Source organism: Amblyomma mixtum, chromosome 3, assembly GCF_055824585.1.
Source record: "Amblyomma mixtum isolate Tamu chromosome 3, ASM5582458v1, whole genome shotgun sequence".
Taxonomy (NCBI): domain Eukaryota; kingdom Metazoa; phylum Arthropoda; class Arachnida; order Ixodida; family Ixodidae; genus Amblyomma; species Amblyomma mixtum.
The window spans coordinates 295,415,605-295,443,296 of NC_143014.1; the positions used below are offsets into that span (position 1 = coordinate 295,415,605).

At 46.0% G+C, this 27,692-nt stretch overlaps 1 protein-coding gene across 1 annotated transcript in view; it reads right to left on the reverse strand.

Annotated features, from left to right (window-relative positions):
- Positions 1 to 997: 997 nt before the first annotated feature.
- Positions 998 to 27,692, reverse strand: part of LOC149355260 (condensin-2 complex subunit G2-like) — a 126,518-nt gene continuing 99,823 nt past the window's right edge. Inside the window, exons 17-21 of the mRNA XM_089583732.1 lie at positions 25,623 to 25,808; positions 22,336 to 22,455; positions 19,974 to 20,102; positions 6,437 to 6,536; positions 998 to 3,242 (exon numbers count right to left, since the gene is read on the reverse strand). Of these exons, the coding sequence (XP_089439858.1) occupies positions 3,097 to 3,242; positions 6,437 to 6,536; positions 19,974 to 20,102; positions 22,336 to 22,455; positions 25,623 to 25,808 (681 nt within the window). The 3' untranslated portion in view covers positions 998 to 3,096. The remainder of the gene's footprint in view (positions 3,243 to 6,436; positions 6,537 to 19,973; positions 20,103 to 22,335; positions 22,456 to 25,622; positions 25,809 to 27,692) is intronic.

Sequence of the window (27,692 nt, forward strand, 5' to 3'; positions counted from 1 at the left end):
TCAGGAAGATGCACCAGCACTACTACATCATCTGAACTCCATCCAGCCATCCATCCAGTTTACTATGGAAGAGGAGAGTTCCGGCCGCGTTGCCTTTCTCGATGTTTTAGTACAGCGCACATCGAACGGTCTCGTGACGTCAGTCTACCGGAAAGCCACACATACAGCCCAATACCTGAACTTTGCCTCTGCGCATCCGGTTGGACACAAGCGCTCCGTGGCATCAGCGCTCTTCACACACGCGCAACGCCTATGCTCATCCCCACAAGCGCAAAGGAAAAAAGAAAAGAAGGATAAAAGAAGAACTCTCTAGAAGTGGCTACCCAAGGCAAATTCTAAACTAGCAGCAACGCCGATGTTCAGATCCACCCACGGCACTGAAAAAAGAGCGGAAGTGAGCCGTCATTCCCTACGCGGTTGGTGTGAGTGAAACACTGGCAAGAATCTTCAGTGATTACTATATTCAAATCTGTCACGTGCCTACAAACAAGCTCAGACAGCAACTTGTGCGATTGAAAGAAAAGTTAGAAAGCACAAGATACCCCGGGGTTGTATACAAGATTCCTTGCCAGGATTGCGATGTAGCCTACATCAGCGAAACAGGAGATTACAGGAGATGGCTCAGGGAGCATAAAAAAGACATTGCCAAGGGGCGCACTGAGAAAAACCCCTTGGCAGATCACCATAAAAGCACCGGTCACATTATCGCCTGGGACGCAGCCAGTATCATATCCACCTAGAAATCATTATCATCTCGCCTACTCCTAGAGTCATTCCATATCCAATCAACTCCGCACACACTTAATCGGACACATGGGCCCATGCCTGCAGCATACGCATGCTCATTACAGTGGCCTTCACTCGTATAAACACGGCCGATCCATTTTCCGTTTTCATATGTGAACAAGGGATCCGTAGGAGTTCCAAAACGGCATTTGTTTTTTACCCTGGTGTTCAATTTCTTTCCGAGTGTTAGGTTTTTTAAAATGATGCCATTTCCTAGCCAGACGAGTTTTTGTCGAACACTGGACTATGTGGTTGCCTCGGGTATGACAAAGAAATTTACAAGGTGTGTGCCACCAGCATTCAACAGTGAACATCACAAAGGCTCACAATAATATGATGAACAGAGTGCAGTGAAATGACCTTAACTTTATTTTTGGCAAGACAAATCTTCTGTCTACTTGACTGCTAAAACATTGATGAAAGATCAACATTAAAAACTGTTGAGAATAATCTCCTGTCTGCATGGCTGCTAATATTTTGTTGATTACCTCAAAGACACTAATTAATACAATAACGAAATACTGCAGTCTGGATACACTAAAAAGTAAAAAAAAAACGGAAGTGAAAAATTAAACTACAGTCGAACCTCGTTATAACGAACACGGATACAACGAATTATCGGATATAACGAAGTGAAAGAAAAGTTTGGTTGGACATGCTTTATTTTTATGGGAGTTCTATCTGTATAACGAAACAAAATATTCAAAATTTGACACTGCATAGGTTATAACGAAGCAGTTTTTGTATTCACGGGGCTCAAAATGTGCAAACAAGTAGGAAAAAATTTCAAAACACGCTAAATTTTGATCTTTTGAAGCGCCCGCACCTAAAATGTATTTGAATCACCCGCGCTTCCGCACGCCACGCCATCTAGAGAGAGCGAATGAATCTAGCATCAACGGCTGCCTAGCACGTGACTGGCACGTGATCAAACCGACGCCCGCTTCCCGGCCACCCCCGTCGTCGCAATTTCCGACCCGCGCGCGCTATCTCTGCAGTTCAACCTGTAGACGCGTCACGGAACGCGTCTTAACAAACAGCAGTTTCGCTTGAAACGAAGATAAAGATATTCAGGGCAGTTGACAGCGGGCGCAAGGAAAAGTCATTGCCGTGGACTTCGGTGTTGCGCCTAGCACTCTATCAACCATCTTGAGCGCAAGGCAGAAGATTGCAAACGCCCACTCTGCAGGTGCTGTGGAGAATGACAGCAAGACAGGGTGTTGAAGATGCCTTGTTTGCATGGTTCAAGGACGTTATAGTGCATAACCTGCCTGTGTCTGGTGCCGTCCTTCAAATGAAGGAGGGAAGTCTCACTTCCGTCTGAGGCCACAATGACTTTCATGCAAGCAGTGGCTGGCTGCAGCGATTTAATGACCGCCATCGGATTGTTTGCCACGTCTTGTCTGGTGAAGAAGCAGCCGTAGGCGCCAAGAACTGCGAGAAGTAGGCAGAAAGCTTCCGCATGCAACTGGGAGGCAAGCGGACAGTTTCGGCGAGACGACATGGCGTCAGCTGGCGGTTCCGAACGTTACGCTCGAGGAATTCATCTGTGCAGATGACAACTTGGCTGTGGCACCCGAACTGGCCGACCAAGAAATTGCTGATCAGGTGGTTTCTGCAGATGATGCTAGAAACAGCGATGCATGTGAAGATGGCGAAGTGCGAGCTCTCAGCAGCGCCGAGGCCGCTGACATGGCCAGGAAGTTGAGGGGGTACCTCGAGAACCTACCTGTGGCCAAATCAGCTGACATCGGGAAAGCGCTGCTCTGTGTTGATTTCGTCGAGAAATATAACCTGTCAAATAGTGTGAAGTGCCATGCCATGCATCCTGGCCTAGCATCCCGATTTGTGAGTTCGCTCTTGCTTTCCAGTACGAAATGCAAGGCGAGGTTTGATATGCTTGTACCACGCGTTAAATTAAAAAATAGTGCATTTTTTTCAACCCTGTGCTGTCCATATTAAAGTACTCTTGGGTTTATTAGCGACCTTTTCTGCGGGAATTTACGTGCACATTTTTATAACGAATATTGGATATAACGAACAAATTTCCGCGCAAAATGAGACTTCGTTATAACGAGGTTGGACTGTAATGCATCAATAAAAGCAGCATCCACATGAAAGTCTGAATCCATATAATGTGAAAGGAAGAGGGACTGAAGTGGAAGCTGTGTCCATTTTGGAAGCACCCAAACGCTCGCCAGATACATGGCCAGAGTGCTTGTCAGTGCTGGCAAAGGCAGTCTTTGATACGACTTCTGTGTCCATCCCAGAAGGGGGCTGTGAACCACTCTGGGATGCAGGACCAGAGCACTAGTCGGCAGAGACTTCACAGCAAATCTTGTCCACGAGGGAAGAAATCGTGGAAGCCTGGACCTTGGTCTTTGCAAAGAGTGGCATGAACTTCTTCACAACTGGAGGTAGAAGGGCAATGGGCGTCTTCAACTGGTCCTCTTCTGCTAAATGAAAAACAAAGCTGGCATTGTTTCTTGTTCTATCTTGGCCGGTGCTTTTCTCAACAGCTGCCGCAGACAGAGCACGATACCACTCTCGCCTACCACCCCACCATACCCTCCCCTTCTGCTTTTCTCCTCCTGCTTTTGCCATACCCTCCTCCTCCACTTTCCTTTTCATGCTCCCACAGTACCCTCCCCTCCTTCCCCCTTTCGCCCTCGCGGTCTCTTCGCTACCACTGTATTTCATCCCCTGCTGTGCTCCTCGTTCGCTCTGCCGGTTACAGGGCTGCCGCCATCGACACGCTAACAGGTACTTAACTCTTTCCCTACTGCAAAAAAATGACGTATTTTAAGCGGTTAAAACAAAAATTATTTCATCAAGAAGTGCCAAATGCACTGCGCATTGTAATGCATCAAACTGTAGCTTACCAATTATACCTCTGAATGAAAAAAATACCAGAGTTGTGTATGCAAAAATTTGGTCAAATATGCTCCGAACACAAAAGAAGAATAAAAGCAAAACAAAAACACGTTGCTGCACTGAGCCAGAAGTCGATTACAAAGAACTAAAATACACAAAACGTTGCATATGTTCTTAGCTAACATTCTTGTGATTTCCAGCTGCATACATAACACACTGCACTTTCCGTGGACAAGTTAGGCAATATGAGTGCTGTGTCAACAGACTAAGTGGAGGTAGATGTGTTTTTTTATAGCAGAGATTGCCATTCGTACTATTCTTGCATTTTTTTTCGTTTGTTAGTGGATGGGTTCTACGGGGGAAAGAGGAGCGTGGCCTTCCTTGACATCATAATAAAAAATTTGCTGGCATATTTGGAAAAATATCTTCGCAATATGTTGCAAAGACCCTAAAGCAGCAAATAAAATCATTCCTTTACAGATAAAGTGTACTGCATAAAACACAATGTGAACGGCAAAAGGAAACATGCCCAAGCACACACTGATGTCTCGGGCCTCTGAGACGATGCCTCGCAATTTAAACTGAAATTCGCCCATTCCACATGGTTGGCTAACTCACCATCATCATCATCATCATCATCAGCCTGACTACACCCACTGCAGGGCAAAGGCCTCTCCCATGTCTCTCCAATTAACCCTGTCCTTTGTCAGTTGCCGCCACTGTATCCCTGCAAACTTCTTAATCTCATCCGCCCACCTAACTTTCTGCCGTCCCCTGCTACGTTTGCTTTCTCTTGGAATCCACTCCGTTACCCTTAAGGACCAGCGGTTATCTTGCCTTCGCATTACATGCCCTGCCCAAGCCCATTTCTTCCTCTTGATTTCAACTAAGATGTCATTAACCCGCGTTTGTTCCCTCACCCACTCCGCCCTCTTCCGATCTCTTAACGTTACACCTATCATTTTCCTTTCCATAGCTCGCTGCGTTGTTCTTAACTTAAGCTGAACCCTCTTTGTTAGCCTCCACGTTTCTGCCCCATAGGTGAGTACCGGTAGGATACAGCTGTTGTATACTTTTCTCTTCAGGGATATTGGTAAGCTACCATTCATGATCTGAGAGAACCTACCATATGCGCTCCACCCCATTCGTATTCTTCTAGTTATTTCCCTCTCATGATCCGGATCTGCGGTCACTACCTGCCCTAAGTAGACATATTCTCTTACTACTTCCAGCACTTCGCTACCAATTGCGAACTGCTGTTCCCTTGCTAGGCTGTTGAACATTACTTTGGTTTTCTGCATGTTAATTCTCAGCCCCACCGTTCTGCTCTGCCTGTCTAACTGATTGATCATGCTTTGCAGTTCTTGTCCTGAGTGGCTTAGCAAGGCAATGTCATCAGCGAATCGCAAATTACTCAGGTATTCTCCATTAACTCTTATCCCCAACTGTTCCCATTCCAGTCCCCGGAATACCTCCTGTAAGCAGGCAGTGAAGAGCATTGGCGAGATCATGTCTCCCTGCCTGACCCCTTTCCGTATTGGAATTTTATTGCTGACTTTATGGAGAACTATAGTAGCTGTGCATTCGTTATAAATATCTTCCAATATTTTTACATAACACTCTTCTACACCCTGATTCCGCAATGCCTGCATGACAGCTGAGGTTTCCACCGAGTCAAATGCTTTCTCGTAATCAATGAAGGCTATATATAAGGGTTGGTTATATTCTGCGCATTTCTCTATCACCTGATTGATAGTGTGAATGTGGTCTATTGTCGAGTATCCTTTACGAAAGCCTGCCTGATCATTTGGTTGACTAAAGTCCAAGGTTGTCCTGACTCTATTAGCGATTACCTTAGTAAATACCTTGTAGGCGGCGGACAATAAGCTGATTGGTCTAATTCTTCAAGTCCTTCACATCTCCTTTCTTACGAATTAAGATAATGTTAGCGTTCTTCCAAGCTTCTGGTACTCTCGAGGTCACAAGGCATTGCGTATAGAGGGTGGCTAGTTTTTGTAGCACAATCTCTCCTCCGTCCTTCAACAAATCTGCTGTTACCTGATCCTCACCAGCTGCTTTCCCTCTTTGCATTGCTCCTAAGGCTTTCTTTACTTCCTCCTTCGTTACTGGCAGGATGTCCCATTGCTGTGCTTGACTGCCTCCCTCAGTAACTTGATGATTACATTCGCTACTGTATAGATTTGTGTAGAACTCTTCGGCTAATTCAACTATCTTATCCATATTGCTGATGACATTGCCCTGTTTGTCTTTTAGCGCATACATCTGGTTTTTACCTATGCCCAGTTTTCTCCTCACTGATTTTAGGCTACCGCCGTTCCTTAGAGCATGCTCAATTTTTTTTTTTTTTTTGAGCATGAGCATGCTCTAAATTGAGCATGCTCTAAAATTGGGCTAACTCACCACTACTGCTCTAAAAAATAAAAAGGACAGCACAAGAACAGACAACAATGCTCAGTGCAGCCTTTCACCTTTGAGGAGTGAACGGTGAAATGAACACCATGGTCGGCGAAAGGCACGTCCAGTAATATTTTCATTTTTCTTCTCACCTCCTCATGTTATAAAATGAGAAAACAAAACAGAAACCAAAGAAATGGTGCTATAGAAGCAAACTATATGGTGCAGCTTGTCAACAAGTGCCGAATGGAATTTCTGATGGCTTGTTCAAAACGTGGGTCATATATGACCCATGGCTTATGGTATCATAAGGAAAGAGCTAAAAGCTGTGCTTTGAAAACAAACAAAAACATGCACTCACTTATCTCTTGGCACAAAAGCACGAACTTCAGGAAATTTGCTGCAAACTGAAAGCTGACCCATGTTGTCATCAGGACAGACCTAGCCACCTTCAGGTACATCTGGAAAAAAAAGAAAGCAACAGAACTGACAGCACATGCTTTACCCCAAGTGCACACATACAACATTTCGAGCAGTATGGATATAGCACAAACAATGATTTTCGAGCAATCTGAAGACAGCTGCTTAGTTTTCTAGTCTATTACTTTGTCCTACTGTGATGTCACTGAGAAGTGCACAGCGAAAAGCAAATGTGAGCCTGAACAAAGAAATACTGTTAGCACTTCATCCAACACACTTCCCTCGAAATTCACAACACTGGTCATCTAACCTGCTGCAGTGGTCTCTTACTACTGAATTGCATACAAAATTTCACTGTCGTATATCTAGAAAGTTGTTTTCCAATATATATATATATATATATATATATGTATATATATATATATATATACCGGGTGTTTTTTTTAGAAGATCCAAAATTTTTAAAGAAAGGTAAATTCCTTTAGATTTATTTTAACTCTTCCGTTACCACGCCACTGTGCTTCGATCACCGGTGATCGAAAAATTCAAAGCGCTACGGCAGTGCGACCGTGGCCGCTACGGACTTGCTGAGTCATTCGGTTTGTTGTTCACACGCTGAACTTCAACTTCCTGTTTAGTTTATATTTTTGCCAAAAAGCGGCAATTTTTGAGACGCGCTTGAAGTTGGGGGTGCGGCGTCGGGCGCTCCGAACAAGCCGTCATGATCGGGAATGGCGCTCGCTCGAAAAAACCCCGTTCCAATCAATTCTGCTGCGTTTGCACCACATATTTTTGATGTATCGATTAGCACGGACCCTGACGACGATGCTGAATTGTCAGGTATTGTTTCAAAGCTCAAACTGGGCAACGAGAGCCCAGAACGCTCGCCTGTGCGTTCAGATTCCTTGTTCCGGTCTGTTTGTGTGAACCGAAGCTCCTCATTATAGCCGTTACGGTGATGTGGCGCCGTCTAAGTTGTTCTTCGGAGACTACAGTTTTGGTTTCTGCGTAGAGTGCAATTTTCTCATGACGCACGAATTTTGAAACGCTCTTGAAGCGGAGGGTACGGCGCGGACGTTCCGTGCATGGCGTCGGGCACGCGGACGGCGCGCACTCGGAAAAACCTTGCTGCACGCAATTCTACTGCGTTGACTGCAATTATTGTCTATGCTACGAGTAGCAGAGTCTCTGGTGACGATGTTGCATTGTCGGATTTTGGTTCAGACGCTGTAACTGCGTAAACCGATCCCGGAACGTTGGCCTGATAGTTTCGCTTTCTTTTTCCTGTCCGCTTGTGCGGGCGCATCTGGTTTGTTGTTTAGACGGTTAGTTCCATTTTTTGCCTAGTTCGTAATTTCCCCGCCGGTCGTGCATTTTTGAAATGCCCTTGGAGCATAGGCTTATTGCGACATAATACACGGTGAGGATGGCGCCGCGTCGAGGTCGGGCGCTTCGCGCGCTCGGAAGAGTCCCGCTGCACGTGATTCTTCAGCCTCTGCAGCTGATTTTCAAGATCCTCCGAGCAGCAGTGACTCGGACGAAGATGTTGTAACGTTGGATTTCGATTCTGCAGCTACATCGCAGCTATACTTATCGCACACTATATATCGCACCTATACTTTGTTGTGTTTTATATTTTTTTTTTCAATTTTTGACGTAAATTAAATAAGTTTTGATTTGTATTTTTTAAACCACACTTACCAAGCTTTCTTTTGGTGCATAACATTACACTTCCAATTTTTTTTTTGTTGGACTGTAAAAATCATATCAAGGGCACTCTCAAACGAGCCTTTTCAAGAGGCGTAAAGAAAAAAATTCTAGCTCGAAAACTATTCAAGTTATAAATTGAAAACTTTAACGCCATATTTTAGAAAGAATTTGAATTGTTTTGTAATTTCTAGAATTTTTTTAGTACAAGTGTTTGGAAAGTTATTGTCATATAAACACAAAACTTTTGTTCTTTTTTATTTTTGTTTACTGATTTTTTTTTCACAGCATTTCAAGCAGAATATGAGTTCAAATAAATTTCCTTATAAAGCACATTCTATCTCAATTATTGTTATGCATTTTATATAATTTTATCTATCACACTTTTTCTAAAAAAAAGTTTTGTCTGAGACATATGAAAAATGGTCGTTTTCCCGTGGTAACGAAAGAGTTAACCCTGGGGCTATACTGAGGGCTACGGCAGACACCAGGTAAGAGGAAAACTACTTTAATTAGCTCGCTGATTAACTGAATACGTTAATTAACTTTTATAATTTTTATTTTAGGGGTAATGTTGTGCTGGCAGAATTGGCGATCGTCTTCCAAACAGTCCAGCCAAGAAAAAAAATTTTCATGAAAAAATTTTTTCCGCGCGTTACGAAGCGAGAAAAAGTCACCCTGGTAGGTAGCTTCACACTGTAACACAGCGTCTGTGAGCACCTGTGACGTAGTTTGCTCCGCCCTGCGCTTTGTGCCAGTGCGTTTTTGTTCCAACGCGGCATTCCGCGGAGCGCCGCGGAGCGAAGCGAGATAAGCAGCAATAGCGCAGGCCGCCCGTCCGGGCTTCAGGTGATATCAGCCGTGTGACACAAAGCGCAGGGCGGAGCGAACTACGTCAGAGGCGCTCATCGCCGCTGAGTTACGGTGTGAAGATGCCTACCAGGGTGACTTTTTCGCGCCTCGTAACGTGCATGAAAAATTTTTTATTAAAATTGTTTTTTCTCGGTTGGACTGTTTGAAGGATGATCTCCAATTCTGCGAATGCAACATACCCCTTAAAATAAAAATTAGAAAAGTTTATTAACATATTTAGTTAATCAGCGAACTAATTACAGCAGTTTTCCTCTGGCCTGGCGCCCGCCGTAGCCTCCAGTATAGCCCCAGTGCTAAAATAAGTGTACCGCAATTTACCTTTAAAAATTTTGGACCTTCTAAAAAAACACCCGGTAAATATAAATATATATATATATAAATTTCCTCTGAAACTTGTGAAAAGGCTGCAGAGTTAAAAAAAATGTGGCAGAAGGCTGGTTCAATATTCATAGCATTCTTACTGGCATGCTACAAGTTAAGACATTCTTAGAATTTTTTTTGGCAAAGCACAAATTTTAGTTTTGAATTTTTTCAACGCAGTGTTCGTTGACATATTTAGAGTGAGAAGAAAATTGCCATCTAGTCTAAAAACTACTAACCAGAAAGAAGAAAAAAATTGTATGCAGCGCCATCTCTTATTTATTGCCAAAAGCTAGCGGTTTTCCATCGGACGGCGATTCGCCGTCTTTTGCCACTTCGGCCATTTTACCACTGGACGGAGAATTGCTGTCTTTTGACACGAATGGCAGAACGATGGCACAATAAAGGCATTACATATGACAGGTCATGATGCCTCCTTAAGTTGGAGGCAACCAGACAGCACCACTGACAAACCACCCAGCATACTGCACTGCATGGCGACAGAACTCTCCCAAAGACACCTAGCTTTCCATTTGGCCACTGAGCTATGCACTCCATAGTCCCTCTTAAACCATGTTCCTTGCACATCATTCAATTTGGTTTCCAGGCATGCCTGCCTGACAACTCCTTTTGATTTGTGTAGACTCCGCATACACACAGGAGCCCAGAAGAATGAGAAATCTCCAGACCAGTTTTTGCCTTCCCTTTCAGTGGAGAACTGACAACAATATTCCAAAGATACAAATGAAATCAGTGCAGCTAAACGAGGACATGAAAGACACAATACAGGACGGGTGCTGTTGTATGTGTGAGTCTTTCCTGTCTATGTTTCGGACAGGGTGGGTGCTCTTTTGATCCAATGTATACTTATGTCCTTGGGCACTTTTTGATAGCTGCTTAAGCTCTGCGGTAGAAACAATTAAGTTACCTGTATGGCAGGGTTTTCCAAAATAGTTCTTTAACCACTTTGGAAACTTGAAACAAGTAAAGTTTGTTGAGACATGAGAAATTCATTGTGCTGTGACTTCAGATGGCGATTTAATCGCCAATTAAAGCAGCAACAACCAATTAAAGCAGCAACTTCTCTGCACAGCATGACGGCAAGCAGAGAAGCTGGGTGATGACATCATCTGCAGAAGCAGTCAGATTTCTGCCTGCACCCTGTCATGCCTCTGCAAATGCTGACAAGAAACACAGTGCAGGCTTTACGTTTGGTGTAGGCATGTGCAAATAGTGGTTTTTTGTTCTGAAGCGAATTCAAAGCAAACAGAAAACTCCTCAAATAATTTTGAAGCATGTTTTGGATACTTGTCTTGCACAAGAAAGGTTGAACGGCGCAATAGGCACTTTCAAAACCACATATTTTTCTAACCCACAAGGCTATTACATTAAAAAAACTAAGAGTGCATGGAAGCTTTGAAGCTGTGTCGACTTTCTGCAAAAATGGCCACCAGAAAATGGGGCAGTCGCCGTACACACAGAGCCGACATATTTGTGGGGTGCAGGGCCTGTCTGTGGGACCTCCAACTGCTTTCATGTGACTCCATGAATTCCTGCTATGTGTACGCACCGCACCTGTGCCCCCCAGCACAACCCGCATCAGATGCTGGAAATGGGCACTGTTACGTTGCAAGACACTGCTGGTGTGTGGGCCCGTGAGCTCCGGAAACTGTTTGTGGCACGGAGGGCACGAGCGTTCCGGCCTACCCTCCGTGCCACAGGGTGCCGGCCTCGTCGCGGACGCGTGGCTCATGTTCAGCCGAAGACGCAGCCCCCTCGAACTTGACATGTTTATGAGGGTCGCGGTTGTCCGCTCTCCTCTCGCATCGGAACTCGGGGTGGTCTGGATTCGGCCCCCAAGGACGCTTCTTCCAAGAACCGCGGCTTGGTCATGTGACCACGGCGTTCGAAAACTCTACTGTCAACGGACAAAGGGAGTCTTCCTCCAGCAGCGGAACAGAGCAGCAGCTCGGGGAGCCAGTCTGTATTTTCCAAGGGACTGGGGCCCTCATTTCTTTTGGGTTAAATTCTTTAAATAAAGACACAATTCCTAGCCTTCACCGAGTCCACAGCCCGTACCTCGCAACAAACTGGTGGCAGCGGTGGGATAAAGACAAGGCTGGTGGACAACTGCTGACGAGAGAGCGCCTTCGAGGATCCGGGATCATCGGAGCTCCGCTACGTGGCTCAGGGAGTCACCTTCGCTGCAGTGTAGCGTGAAGGCCAGGCGAGAAGACAACCACTTAAAGGCAACCTCGACGATCTGGGATCGACCAGGCTGCATGGTGTACCTCTTTAACGGCGGGATAAGGACAAGGCTGGTGGACAACTGCTGACGAGAGAGCGCCTTCGAGGATCCGGATCATCGGAGCTCCGCTACGTGGATCAGGGAGTCACCTTCGTCGCAGCGCAGCGTGAAGGCCAGGCGAGAAGACGACCACTTAAAGGCAACCTCGACGATCTGGGATCGACCAGGCTGCATGGTGTAGCTCTTTAACGGCGGGATAAGGACAAGGCTGGTGGACAACTGCTGACGAGAGAGCGCCTTCAGGATCCGGGATCAACGGAGCTCCGCTACGTGGCTCAGGGAGTCACCTTCGTTGCAGCGCAGCGTGAAGGCCAGGCGAGAAGACGACCACTTAAAGGCAACCTCGACGATCTGGGATCGACCAGGCTGCATGGTGTAGCTCTTTAACGGCGGGATAAGGACAAGGCTGGTGGACAACTGCTGACGAGAGAGCGCCTTCAGGATCCGGGATCAACGGAGCTCCGCTACGTGGATCAGGGAGTCACCTTCGTCGCAGCGCAGCGTGAAGGCCAGGCGAGAAGACGACCACTTAAAGGCAGCCTCGACGATCTGGGATCGACCAGGCTGCATGGTGTAGCTCTTTAACGGCGGGATAAGGACAAGGCTGGTGGACAACTGCTGACGAGAGAGCGCCTTCAAAGATCCAGGATCAACGGAGCTCCGCTACGTGGCTCAGGGAGTCACCTTCGTCGCAGCGCAGCGTGAAGGCCAGGCGAGAAGACAACCACTTAAAGGCAACCTCGACGATCTGGGATCGACCAGGCTGCATGGTGTAGCTCTTTAACGGCGGGATAAGGACAAGACTGGTGGACAACTGCTGACGAGAGAGCGCCTTCGAGGATCCGGGATCATCGGAGCTCCGCTACGTGGCTCAGGGAGTCACCTTCGTCGCAGCGCAGCGTGAAGGCCAGGCGAGAAGACAACCGCCCAAAGACAACGTCGACGATCTGGTATCGCCGGACTTGGCAGTTCCTGTCTTCGGCAGACACGGTGGCCATCGAGGACTCCTGGTTGGGTGAGTGCTGAAGCGATTACGTATTGCCAGATGATTTAGAACTGGGTTCTATCTGAGGAATCGACTGCATTTATTCACCACTGGGTGTGTGATTAGTTTGCAGATTTTGTAGTCGGCTCTCGCCAACCATGGATATAAAGAAATTGACTAAAGACGAATTGCTGCTGTTGGCAGCTGAACTTGGTTTAGAGGTAAATCAACGTATGAGGAAGCCAGATATTCGCCATGCAATTGAAGAGGTGGAGTTTGAAGAGGACGAGATAACGGACGCTTTGGAAAAGATATGCCGAGTGCAGAAGGAAAATGAGCCGAAAAGAATAGAAGAGCAACGGGTAGCGGCAGAGCAACAGGAGCGGGAAATACAGGAACAGGAGCGGGAGTTGAAAAGATTGCAGCTTGAAGTTGAGATGCTACGAGGCGCAGTCAAGAATGAAGGATGCGTAACTTCAGTAAAAGCGGAGAGTGAGAAAGCAGAGTGCCAAGAACATGCACAAGACGAAGGTAGTCTTAAACTGTGCGAAAAGGCGCAACAGACCGAGCACAAGCGCATATTGGCAAAAAAGATGGCCAGAGCACTGGCGAAGGAAGCTGGGATGTGACGCGATCTCATCTGCGAGTATTCAAAAGAGGCGAAAACATTTCAAAATTTCTGGACAACTTTGAAAGTATCTGTGAGATGTCGAAATTGGACAAAGACATTTGGAGCTACATGTTAGTGTCCCTTTTGCCGCCTCAGCCTGCTAATGTCAAACTGAGCCTGTCCGATGAGGATATGAATGACTACGGAAGAGTAAAGACAGCTCTGTTCCGTAACTTTGGAGTTGAAACAGAGCTCCTAAGCGGCAGGACGCGCTCTAATGCTAGAGTCAAAGAAAAATTTAGGCGCGATGCCGCTTCTGTCCAGACAAAACCCGCTAAGCATTGGACTGTCGTGGAGTGTAAAGATATCACCGCTGCGAATGCGGAACAGGCGTGTAATAATCCCGGGTGGGAATGAAACGCGACAACTCTAGAGAGAGGTTCTGAAGAGGCTAGTGAGACCGCTACCGAGCTGGATCGACGTGATGCCAGGATAAAGGAACCAATGCAAGCGGCTGGTCAGAGTGAAGATGCAGAAAAGAAAGGGGAGCACCTGACACCACAGCGTAAGTTTCACAAGGCAGGCGAAACAGTTGCCGAGCCGGGTCACCGCGTTCACATGAAACAGGAGTCAATGCGAATGTATGACTGGCAAAGAGGTAAGGCCGGAGAAGGGGAACACCCAATTAAGGGAAAGGCATGCCAGACCGTGGCCGAGTTGGGTAAGCGCGACGCCAACGAGATAGTTGCTCGTCAACCCGGAGAGAAGTGTACCTTTAGTGAGTGTGGGAAACCTAAGGAGTCGGTTGTTGGTCCCGAGGTGCACGTGGGAGGCTCGCAGCAAAGAGAAGAGATGAGCGCATCGCTGCCGGAGCACAAAGAAATGAAGGGCTCTTGTCTTGAGTTAGCAGGGCTATTTGTCACTGATATAAATAAAGATGGGGTGGTTTTAAAGCCTAAAGAAAAGAACCGCATTGCGTGTCAGAAAGCAGGTTCTGAGCGTGCGACGCGGGCGGATAGGTCACAGAACCAACCCCCAAAAATGACAGGAAGTCGTCGTCTAAAGAGGAAAGTGGCAGCAAGCCCACAAAAAGGCCTCGATATGCAAAAATAGCAGAGTCGTGTCGTCTCAAGACAAGTGCAGTCGGGATGAGACTGAGTCCTGCTAGAAACAGGGCATGGGCTTTTCAAAAAACGAGAATAAAAATAACAGTAAAGAACCGAAATGCGGGCGGTCTGAGTAGAGGATTCTAAGCTATGAGAGAGACGGCGTTAAAGCATCGTCTTAGACCTCTGAGTTGCTTTTGTTGTGTGTTTCGCCATGTGTTGTCGAGAGCCGAATACTTGTTCAGCAAAGGCAGGCAGGGAGAGTTTTCTGGCAAACGGCGTCTGGCAGTCGTTCGTCGCTCGGGTACCGTCAGCCAGGAGTTTCCGCAAATGTGTTCGTGTTTGTGTGTGCAAAGTGAGCGCATGCATTTGCCCTGTTGCCGTCCGGGGTCCTTCTCTCGATCCTGCATCTGGGGACGCAGCCTCAGCGAAGGACTTCATCGGGGGGAGGAGTCTGTTACGTTGCAAGACACTGCTGGTGTGTGGGCCCGCGAGCTCCGGAAACTGTTTGTGCCGCGAGTGTTCCGGCCTACCCTCCGCGCCGCAGGGTGCCGGCCTCGTCGCGGACGCGTGGCTCATGTTCAGCCGAAGACGCAGCCCCTCGAACTTGACATGTTTATGAGGGTCGCGGTTGTCCCCTCTCCTCTCGCATCGGAACTCGGGGTGGTCTTGATTCGGCCCCCAAGGACGCTTCTTCCAAGAACCGCGGCTTGGTCACGTGACCACGGCGTTCGAAAACTCTACTGTCAATGGACAAAGGGAGTCTGCCTCCAGCAGCGGAACAGAGCAGCAGCTTGGGGAGCCAGTCTGTATTTTCCAAGGGCCTGGGGCCCTCTTTTCTTTTGGGTTAAATTCTTTTAATAAAAACCCGATTCCTGGCCTTCACTGAGTCCACAGCCCATACCTCGCAACAGCACCTATCTCCATGTATCTCGTGCTAGCTCCCTCTTCCTCATGCCGTCGCACTCGATTAGTAAATTCCACGCGGAGAAGAGTGGCTGCGGCTGCTACAGTCAGCTCTGACTCATCCTGTGGAAATCAACAAAGCAGCATGCATTCTCCAATTGATGCACGCCACCGTGTTGGTTCTGGTGTGTACACACCACGGGTAGCACAGGCAGATGCACTGGCAGGTGCAAATCAGGGCACTACGCACGTGCCTGCTTGCGTGTGCTGCGGTGCCTACGCACAGGAGACTCCGGCATATGGGCGATCGTGAAAGGCACACAGCATGTGTCCAAGAAAGTGCTGATGGAGTCGGGCTGTGGTGCCATCCTGGGAGCATGCTAAACACTATAACACTATTCACTTGAAACTAATACTTCGAGATTTCGAATAACCAAACATATTTGGATTGAATTGAATACTTTACTGTTCGACTATTTATTCAAAATTACTCAACATTTGCAAAGGACTAGTTTGGTACTGTTTATTTTCTGTTGTTAGCATTCATCCGTGTGGTCTTCTATTCATGTTTTGTCCGTTCTGCACTGTACCATCTGTAGTGATGTACCAACTATAGCTCAACTGTCCTTTTTACTTCATTTTTTTTTTAGTGAAGCAAGCACTTAATGGCAAGAAAGGCACCACACTCATAAGTTGCATCCTGTGGCCCCTACCCAGTGTTTCACTGTGTGGAGAAGTCTGAATGCTGTAGTGGCTTTATTCAAGAATTGCATCACCATTTCAAATGTTTGCGCGACAAATCTTGGAATGCTTTACCTGTGTTTTACCCATTCCATTCTTTGAAGTTCATAAAACTACAAACCTTGTTTAGTTGCCCTCTTTAAAAGGCCCCGGTCCACATACCGTATAAACGCATGTAAGGACCACTCTCGTGTATGGGCCGCATACATTTTCCCGAAGGAAATATTTTTAAAAAAATAAATCCGTGTAAGGGCCGCACCCGAACTTTTCAAGACCCAGGTGGGAATAGCCTTCTAAATGCACGCACCATGGCCTCTGTGATCAGCTTTGGCTGCGAGCAACGGAGCGCTTGATTGCGGAGGCCATATATACACGCGCACAGGAGCTTCCAAGGGCCATCCATGGATGGCGCCCGAGGTCGCAGTCATCATCATCATCGTCAACTTTTTCCACCGCCGCAACCTCTCACTATCCACATCGGCATCAGCTTTTTGTTGTTTTTGTGGTGTGTTAGCGTGCTCGCCGTAGTTGTGGTTGTGGCTGTCGCGTGCTGCCACCGAGCGTTGCAGTTTTAGCACGAGGGGCAAGCACCTGAATAGCCACACGGCTGGGAGTTAGCTCTCGAACACGGCAAGCATGTGGCGGGCAGGAAATTCGACGTGGCCGAGCAGTGCGTCCGATGACAGTGCAACCAAAAGGATGCATTGAGAAGCACAAGCTGCAAAAAGCGCGCTCTCCGAGGCAAGCCGCGCGAGTTTCCTGAACTGGAAGAAGAGCTGCTCTGCTATGTGATGGAAGTGCGGAACGACTACGCGTTGACAGCAGACATGCTATGCGGCTTCTTTTGGGATGAGCGCGCACCAGAGCACAGCACCAGCTCAGAGTGGAAATACTCCGTGAGTGACGACTGAACACAGAATAAATGCCGCTCATTCCCTGATTGGTGTGTTTTTACTTTAATAAAAAAATTTTTTCACACATCGCGTGTATAGGGAAGCGCACCTGAAGTTTGCTACCACTTCACCAGCGCCACTTCTGCACTGCCGGTCATTTTGGCGTTTCCGTCCGGGCACGTCGCCGGCGGAGCGCATTGAGCCAGCAGCCTGTCGACTGGTACGCGCGTGCTGCTCACGCGGCTGGCACTCTCTCTTTCATTGTGAGCATGCGCCGTCCTGCTCGCGGGCACACAAAAGTGGTGTTGCCGCTCGCTGTGAATTCCGCGACGTTCTAAGAGTGGAGAAACTGGTTGTGTGTGGGGCTGTCACAATAGTTCTCTGAACATCAACGGCCCAGGACTGCCCGTGTAATTCTACAGATGTCCTAGTGATGGCCTACATTCTTAGGAAAAAAAAATTTAATATTGGAAAATTGTAACGTACAGTAACGGAAATATTGAAGGTAATGGTCCACTCTTTCTATATGCAGCAAAATCTTAAATATTTTTCATCGCTCGTATCGAGCAGTTGACGATAGGAAAAACGTTAATACGAAAAAAAAAGCAAGCCTATCGATGGAAGATTGCTATAGTGAAATCTTCCTTTGCGGATATTAGTTGCGGATATGCTCTCTTCCTGTAACCTGGATTTATTAGAAACACGACGACAAAAAAATCGGCTGAAGTTATTGTTCCAGATGCTCCAAGGACAGATAAATATTCAGAAGGAAACATACATACAAGCACCAGGCAAACGCAGTTCTAGAACAAAACATTGTCGGATAATTCAGCCTTACAACGCCCGTAGTGAAACTTTCAAACATTCCTTCTTCCCTCATGCAGTTGAAATGTGGAATGATTTGCCAATGAGTGTTGTGGAACCGAGTGATGTGCATGCATTCGAACGATCTCTGGATAACCACCTGCTTGAAAGTGCCATTTGATGCTTGACTGAATGATGTACCGTGTCATGCTGATGTATTCAATGCTTGTGAATAGTGCTGTTTTTCTATGAAATTTTTATACCCTCTCTGTAAGGACCCTCACACGAGGGTTGACAGTATTGTTAAATAAAAAAAAAATGCGGTCATACATTTTTTACTATTCAAAAATGTTTTTGTCCGGAATGGTTGGGTATGAAATGGATGAGAACGAGAAACGGCAGGCCTCGATAACTGCTATGGGCAGGGTGAAGTAAGCTTTTTCCTGTTACTGGACACGTTTGGTATGTTGAACGCGTAATATTATTTCTGAGCAGTTTTTGCTGTAATTCACTAAGCATGCAGTGTTTAGTAAAGCTCGCGCTAACGAAACTGTTTTTTTTTGCCATTTTTTATTTTGGAGACTGACTACAGCTAGCGGCATAATGCAGACGCGTGTGAGGCAAGGTCAGTGATCGCCTCAATGTTCCGACTTGTGACGCAGGGCTCAATTTTCCAAGTTGCTTTACATGTAAAAAATTTCAAAAAAATAAAAATAATCAAATTGTTTGCTTGCACATGAATGAGCGTTTGCATATGAGCGATGGCTCTGCAAATAAGTTGTTTTGGGGATGCGCGTGCGCTGTAATCGGAATTAAAATAAATATACCAACAGCTTATCTCCGTTGTAGCGATTGACAAACTAGAGCATTTTTTCTCTTTGCCGTATATAGCAAGCAGCTGGTAGGCGCATTTCGTGCGTGTTTTCGTTTTTCTCCTCAGCCTCGCGTGTCGCCTTAAGGCCACTTTATTTTAAGTTAAAATAAAAATTATTTCCATCATTATTCATCGAAACACGTAACAAAATCCTTATTATTTGGCCAACAAACCTGCATGCACCGAAGTGCTCAATCACCCAACGAAATTAAGCATCTTGCGAAGATGGCCGCGCCAAAAAAAAAAATGGTATTTACCTCGAATTCCACGTCTTAAATGATCTCGTCATTTACTTGCGATACACATTTCGCCATTACGGTACCGGCTTTTTCGTCAACAATCTGCTTCACGTAGTGGGCCTGATCCACTAGCAGTTCTTTTTTCAAGTTCGCAGCGAAAAAAAAAAATTCACTGTCCACTATTTCTTTTAACCAACATCTCAGAGCGTACTGCCGCGACCAAAAGAAATGCGAACAGCGCAGTGCCTAGGCGCTCCGCTAGAGACATCCGTGATACAATAATGTACCACTCTAGCGTCTTTGTTACTACCGAGATAAAAACGCATTGAAGATCAATTCGGACTGCGCAGCGCGTGGGCGCCATGCTGTTCACATTTTTTTCTAGCGCCCCTGTACATTTTGCTAATCCTCTGAAGCTCGTCAGCGTTCAAGCACGAGGGAAAAAGCTCGGTACTGCACAAAGAGATTTGCAGGCTGGCCAACACGTGCAAAGTACGTGCAGAACTAGCTTTTTTTCAGGGGAAAGCGCGCTGCTCGCGCAGCTACTCAATGGGAGGGGTGACCGGTTTGCCCGGACAAAAACACGGAGTCGGCCGGAGAGGGCGCTTTTCACTGGCGTCTGCAGCGCCCCCCTGCGAAGCTGCGGTCCCCTATGGGCAGCACCCCGAAAACTGGCCCTCAAATCTGGAAAAAAAAGTGCGGCCCTTAGACGCGTTTGTATGGTATATTCAAAAGAAAGTCTTGTTCCTAACTGCCACTTCTACAGCACTGCCTTGGGAACAGTCTGGTACAAAAGCTTATTTTGTTATCAGAAAAGGAAGAAGCGTGAAATTCACATTAAATTTTTTTTTTCTCTCATTCAGAATACACTACTTTATGACAGAAAACAGATGGGCGTTGATAGTCCAGGAGCATGATCTGCTAGCATGTTTGATCACAAGGAAATTGCTTCACTTCTCTAGTCTTCATTTTCGTCAAGGACTTCCAGATTATGACGGTTCATGAATGAAATACTATTAAATTTAACAAGTTGCGGCAAAATTTCGCCTTAAAAATGAACAAGTAGGCCTACCTTCAGAACTTGGAGGTGTGGCTCTCGATTGATTCCCGTTCGACTTTGCAGCCTTGGCAATAGATCCTCCTCGATCCATGCCATCTGGCGCTCAAATGTTAATGTTGCCACGAATTTCTCTTGCGTCACCTGTGTGTGGTTGCAGTTGACATTCGTACAGGGATGTCATGCAAAATAAGCAAGGAAGTCACCCCTTAACAGGGATGCAGAATAAGGTGCCACAACACTAGCCTCTAGGGCTTCCTACCGATGGCACCATATACTATGAAATACACAGTGAAACTCTGCTAAATAAATGCTGCTACTTTTATGTATTCCCAATTTCCCGCCAACAAACCGTTAAACTTTTTTGAACGAGGATTCTGCTTCAAGGAAGCTTTTCAAAAGCAAAAGTGAACTTCACTATTCATTCTGCAATGCAAGAAACATAAGGCCCTAAATTTCTTTTCGCACATCCAAAGGTGGCTACAAGTTCAATATCCCATTTGGTTTCAACAAAAATGGCAGCATAATTCAGTATGCACTTCAAATTATGCGACTGACATTCCCCATGGATCGGCACATGGTGAATCGTGCAGTGTGAATGCATGCTTGAATCACTGCTGCACATGCTGTGCTGTGCGAACTTGAATGGTAAATGCAATTCAAGAAACTTGCCCAAGTCTGGCGTTTCCTCCAAAACGCACAGAACAGAAGTACCAAACTAAGTAAGAGCCTATATGGCAAGAACAGTAAAGAGGTAAAATAAAAAGGCCCTTTAAAGCATAGGTGGGCCGCAATCATGAAACAAAACACCTCATAACACTGATTCCTTTGATCACCAATGCGAGCTAGCGTTTTGCTTCATCTTCCTAGTCGTGAAGTAAAAATAATAATGGACTTCAAAGCTCAGCTCAACACCTCAAAGGCTAACTATGATCAAAAGTGAACGCCAGTGCAGCACATGCCATGGGTGCAATGGCTGTGTAGGCTGGTCTGTCTCACTGTCCATTTTTTCACCTCCACCTTCCCATTTCGGGTCCTCCGTGTGATGGGCATTGCACACTTCCTGTTGCGCCATGTCTGCTGTCTGATTTGGCAGTCCGGGCTTAGCCCGATCATGTGCACTAGTAGACGATGGCGCAGCAATGCAGTCATTGAGCATCAAAGCAATGTTATCATGAGGAAGTGTAAGAACATGCCGAAGGAACTATTAACCTCTTCTCCCAGGAGCTTGGCAGTTAGGTACAAACAAATCATTTTTGCAGCTGCTTGCGCCTGAACAAGTGAGTTCAATCTATTGATAAGATAAAAAGTAAGGCTACCAAAGCCTGCTTTAGCACAGACAGGGTGCAAAATGAATCTGGTTAACAGTAGCCTACCAACTTGTGCATGCTGGCTAGCATGAAATTTTGCTGCAAGAGAGCAATATAAATCACGGAGATGTGCAGCTCTCTTTTTTTGTGGTTTTGCAAAAAGTGCACTACAGGTGGCCTTGGAATAAATGACATAAATGACAATGCATATTTAGCTCTTTAAATGGTACGGCTGTTTTTAAAAATCATGACAACTGTCAGCTAGACAGAAAAGGATAAACATTACACAACACAAACAGAAAAATCAAGCCCAAGATCCTGTTGTCTTCATGTGATGTATTCACAAGGCAGACACTCAAAGCCTTGGGACCAATTGTGAAAAATAATAATTATTAAAAAATGGGTACCTTAAAACAATCTCTCCAGCACTCACTCATCAGCACTATTACCACCGTCATTACCTTCACTAGTAGAGAAACTGCTGATAAACTCACTAAATTCACTCATGCTTCATTTCCAGAATACCATGTGCCTATGTAAATGTCCTGCCTTTAGGGACGATGCCGGCTTTGCAAATAACGGCTCTTCAGCATTTGTACTATATAGTAACTCGGGCAAGTTTGGTCACCTATGCAGTAGCGACCACAAATGACGAGAATCATTCATGGCGACAAGAAAAGCTTACATTTTTATACAGTTTCTGCCAACACCACCAATGTATGGCATGTGCCATGCACTTCATTAATACTATTGGTTTTCACAGGTGCAGACTCCAAAAAGCCAGTGTTTGCCGAGTAAAGTGCCAGATGGTTTGGTTTGGTTTATGGGGTTTAACGTCCCAAAGCGACTCAGGCTATGCGGGACGCTAAAGTGCCAGATGGGCCACAGAGAGAATCCTTAGTAGACTGATCTCAAGAAGCAATTCAGCTCAATTTGTTGCATTCAGAGACCGAACAGGCTCAGAATTGTTCAAGAACTTTTCAGCATTTTGTGTTGTGTACGAACAGCACATCAGACCTGCACTGAGTAGCAAAATTTCCAGCTTAGCAGGATTCAGAACAACGTACAGGATGTTTCTGGCCATGCAGGACGTAGGTGAGGAGGAAGAACAGGTCATAGGCTGTCATCATGGTGACTTGGATCAGCATCCTGCTATTGGAGCAGCACAGTAACCCCTGCACAGAGTCCTAGAAAAGCAGAGCACAACACATGCAATGCTCAAAAAGAAGGCCTGAAGAACCACATGTCAATGAAAATAATGACTGATAACAAACTCTGCCAAATTTTCTGGCAATGTTTTTTCACAAGCGTAAAATTTGTGTCTCCGGCCATATATTTTAATCTATCACATTGTGCTTATCTCTAGGCTACTACCCACCGCTAGTCACAACCCTCATGATGAGCACAGAAATTATGGAACGACACTGGCCCATACGACAACATGGCTACTGTGTTTCACAGCTGTATTTGGTGCAAATACTAAGTAAGTATCCAGCCTTAAGTAGAAGCTCTCCTGCAATGACAGTGAAGAAATCGACAAAAGGCTGTAGCTGCAGTTATGCTAGTTGGGTCCGAATCAGAGTTAGTGACAGCCAAAGGGGGACATCAACAAAGAGAAACATGAGACACAACGCTGACGTCTCGTGCTTTTCTTTCTCATGGTTCCCTTTCAGCTGTTACAAAAGCTATGACACTGTAGAAGTCTGCAATTTTGCAGAGAGTTTCATGGCAGTCATACTGCACTACCACCAAGAACAGCATAATTATCTCAGAAAAGTCAAATTTTGAGCTAGCTGGCTGACACAGAGGCGTAGTGCAAAAACACTGGACAAGATGAAGAGTGGACAAGACAAGCACAAACTCGGTAACTGCAGTAAGGGGTTTAGAGTGCATAACCAACTAAAACTATTCTTAAAATGTCCGAGAAACCATTGCTCAACTTTTATCAAGCGCATTTCTTCGACACAGGGCTCTTATGAGCCCTAGTCGTCCCCATAAGAATAGTGTTCGCAATGCTCCAGCCCCAGGTCATTATTAGAACATGCAGCACAAGGTCTGCCTTCTGCATACAGAAGAGCATCCGTCCCCAGAAATACCTTCCCTGTTTGGTAGAGAAGCCAAGATCATCAAGTCATAGAGTTAGCAACAGGTACAGCTTCTGAACGACTGGCTCAGATTTCTCTAGTTTCAGTATGGGTGGATTTTAAGCGTCCGGTATCAGGCCGGTACATTTCTACACCTGCAACCAGTGCACACGAGAACAGGATTTCTCCGAGGCCGAATCCTTCTAGGCCTTTCTTTGACTGCAACTAAAAAAGCATCTCCAGTTACTACCACCATTCTTGACTACGCCTCATTCCTTCCCACCCCTGAGTGAGTATATCATAGCCAGGCCGCAAGTTTGCCTTGCAGGGAGCGTTTGAGGAGCACAAATGGTTGGCTTCTGCTTGCAGCATCACAGAAAAGGCCATGTTGAAGGTGTGATCTCACTTAACAGGAGCTTGTCCGCAGAAGGAGAAGGGCCACTAGTCTGTGCTGCATTGCAGAGCCAAATACTTTCGCAAATCAAACCTTTCTTTTCAGCTTGTGGGTGGGGGAAATCACTACGTTGCTAAATTACTTATTTGGTGAAAAGGCTCTGCTAGCTACTGAGAGGAACTTTGAAGTAAGTAAGAAAAAATGGAAAAAGCCAAGGCCAGGCCTCTCGCACAGCTGATGTGATCTCAGTCTAGACAAGTTGAACAAAAGTATGAAGAGGAACAAAGGCCACCTACTGGACAAGCACGAGGATGCATAAATCTCTGTGCCTCTCCAGACTGTCACAAAGCAGGAGACATGGCAAGCCAAGGTAAAGAAATTTTTGCAACCTTGCCTCAGCAAGCTACAAATTCAAGATACCTTCGAGGTGAGCAGTGCCCACCAAGTAGCTGAAGCACTTCGTGAAAGCTTGGATGCTGCAAACAGTTGTTTCTCGGTGGGCACTGAAGTATTATATTTCATTTTGCATGATGATTTCACTGCAGTTCGTGAGTTACCACTTGTTCATCCACTCTCCTTGTCACACGTTTCTGTAGTTCCTCTCTGTGTCAAAGATGCACCATTTGGGACAAAAGTCCCTAGGGCAAGGGAATGGCAACCAAAGTGCATAGCTTGCTAATAGGCCAGTAGTTTCAGACCATAATTGCAGACATGCAAGTTGGACTCGAGTTCCCTCATGTGTGCTAGAAAAATCAGGTGACTGTTGGCACATCGCGTTTACACGCCATGATTGCCAGACGTATGTCCTGGAGACTTTTGCCCCCAACAGTACATCCTCGGATTACCAGCAGCCAATATGCATCTAAGCAAGGGTGCTGTATGCCTTGGTGTGTACCAATGGGTGCTGTGGAAAATATGGAAGGTATGTCTTCCAAGGGTGCAGCATCAAAGCACTAGTTAACACACAATGTTGAAAAGCAACATACTGTTCTGTTGGCATCATCCTTACATCAAGAAATAAAGCACTGGACGGGCTACGCAAACTGAAGTCTTCAAACACTACTGGAGTTTTCCAAGGTTACAAACGACTGAGAACTCAAGACTTGCATGCAATCCATGCTGGCCTTCTTGCGACTGCCCGAAAATTGGCAACAAAAACAGGACAGTGAAGTACGCACTTTTGCTGATTCACACAAGTGTTGCCCTCTGATACAGGCAAACATCAGGTCAGCACAGCATGCTGTCTAGGCTGCATGCCAATGCGTAATGTAACATATCTCCACCATATCTGTCATATCTACATGTATGCAACTCAGGGAGGCAATTCCACCCTTTAGGAAAACAAAAAAATATAACTATAATGCAAGCTCAAAATATCTGGGTCATTTGTGACCGAGCACTATGCGTGAATCATCTTCGGTGTCCTCAATGTTATTGGGGAAGCATCCTTTCATACATGCACACATGCAGCTTTATGTGCAGCAGTACCTGCACCACATCAGCTTCTTGCTGCTGCTTCTTTGTGCTTCACACTACATAGCACTGTGCTTGCCTGCCCTATCCGCTCTCCCCTACTCCACACGATTCTTCAACTGCCTAATCTTTCTCAATGGCCCAAGCCGCTCTCCTTTCTGTGCGTGCTTTGTGGTTAACCTCATGGCCCACTCATAGCTCAAAAGCTTCTTCGCTGAGCTCATAGGTATCCCAAAAGGCAGCGAACAAGAATTAGCACTACTTTGGCACCTTAGTGTTGAACATCATGCGTGGTGTGTTCTGGAGCAGACGATGCGACAAAATGAAACCTGCATTTTATTTGTGCAAACAGGGCACTCATACGTGACTCGCATCCCCAAGAGATGGGGAGGACAGCACTTGCCACTATAGAAAGCAGTGTACTCCATGTGTTGAATAGGGGCACTATGTGGCCCCTGAGCACCATCATCTGTAGCTGTGGAGACTCCAAGAGGAACCGCAGCACCTGCAGGCTCAGCTCGGTATTGCAGGACTGCTGGTCTGGCGCACAGAAGCGGACCCCGTGGACCTTCAGTGGGGTCTGCTGGCTCTGCAGTGCAGCACAACACACCCGTGAGCCCAACCCTTTCAGGCGGCCCAGTGATTCCCAATAAAATCACCACATTTGGAGGCCACCAGTCTTCAATTGAGAAAGAAAGTCCCGACTGTTTTTCCAGTAGTTCCAACATTTAGCCCTTCATCAACTTATTCTAGTGGCCTTTCAACTGGCTGACATACGCTAGTAGGCAGGAAAGGGATAGAGAACTGCGTATGCTTTGATGCTGCCATTGGCTGGCACCACTTCCTCTCTTGCATTGTGCAGAAGAAAACCACTTCTGTTTTTCTCTAATGGGGCACAAGTAACCTTCATATTACTGCTTTGAAGCAAACACTCACAAGTGCTAAAATATTTTGCACAAAATTACGACTCCAAATGGAATCACTAGGACTCGGAGGCTCTATTGAAGAATAAGCTGCCCAGTAATATTTAAAGAACTTGTGACTGCTAGTGTAATGTAAATACCGCTTTTTATGAGCCGCTGCGGTGGCTCGGTGGCTATGGCACTCGGCTGCTGACCTGGAAGACGTGAGTTCGATCCCGGCAGCAGCGACCAAATTTCGATGGATGCGACATTCTAGAGGCCCGTGTACTGCATGATGGCAGTGCACGTTATAGAACCCCAGGTGCACGAAATCTCCTGAGCCCTTCACTACGGCGTCCCTCATAGCCTGAGTCGCTTTGGGACGTTAAACCACATAAACCAAACCAAACCACTTCTTATGAAGCCTATATGTAACAATAAACGTTCTTTCCTCCAAAGACCTCTACATTCTGTGCAAGCACTTTTCATGCCTTCGCGCCCAGAGGGTATTCAAATAAAAAAATTTTTTTTTTAAATATGGATAGAAATAATTTTCAAGAGTAGTCCACCACACAGGCTGATTCAACCCACTGAGAAGTGATAGCATTGGTTGTAAGAACGCGAAGACAAAGTATAACACGAAAGCATTGAACATCTAGGAATACCACCCATGACAGCAAATTGAAAACAGGACTGCATAGAATCAAGTGGTAATGCAGCTACACTGAAGGTGGTAAGACATCCAGCTGTCAACCTATGGAAAGCCAACCACCTCACCCAACAGATCGCGCTGTGCATAAAAAAAAAACTGATCAGAGGAAAATCCGTTTTGTGGATGCAGCGCGATTTTACTGAACTGGCAGAAATCATAAATACGAGCCCCACCTCGTAAGGAGCACCTTGACTGCATGAATACTTCACAAGCTTCTGCATCACCCCAATCTTTGAGAATTTCTCATTACAAAGTTTCAGTTAAAGCAGAAAGCTAGATGATAGCCCGAGGCCGGAAATCTGGATACTAGGAGTATGGTCGCCCTGTTCTTTACATGCCACCTCTCAAAACAACCAGTGCTTGTCTTCAGCCAACTCAAGAATTCCGCTTACAAAGGACCACACACCTACTCATGCACAATGAAAAAATAATAACAGAGGTACAAGCTATGTGTCATGTTGTTATTCTGTTTTCTTCGTAAGAGCTAGGACACAAGCCTATACTTTAGCAAAGACAAGCGCCGTTTCAAAGCAGTTGATACTAAATCAAATTTTCAAAGTAATCCCCTACTGAGCATTTTGCAACCACCATGTCCCAGTGATTCCAATTGGAATCATGAAAAAAAAAACGATAAAGGAGCAACGAAACTGATTTTCTGGTCTTGTTGAATTACTTTCGTCCTACATTTGCTAGTCTCTGGATATCAATTTTTTTATATTTAACAGTTTTAATTTGGGCTGGAAAGGGCTAAAGGTGCAAATCTCCACCTGTAAAGTGCTACATGCGATATCTAAAAGCCCACTCCCCAAAAACATGTTGTTGCCTTAATTACAGCAGAACCTTGTTTTTATAAGCAAAA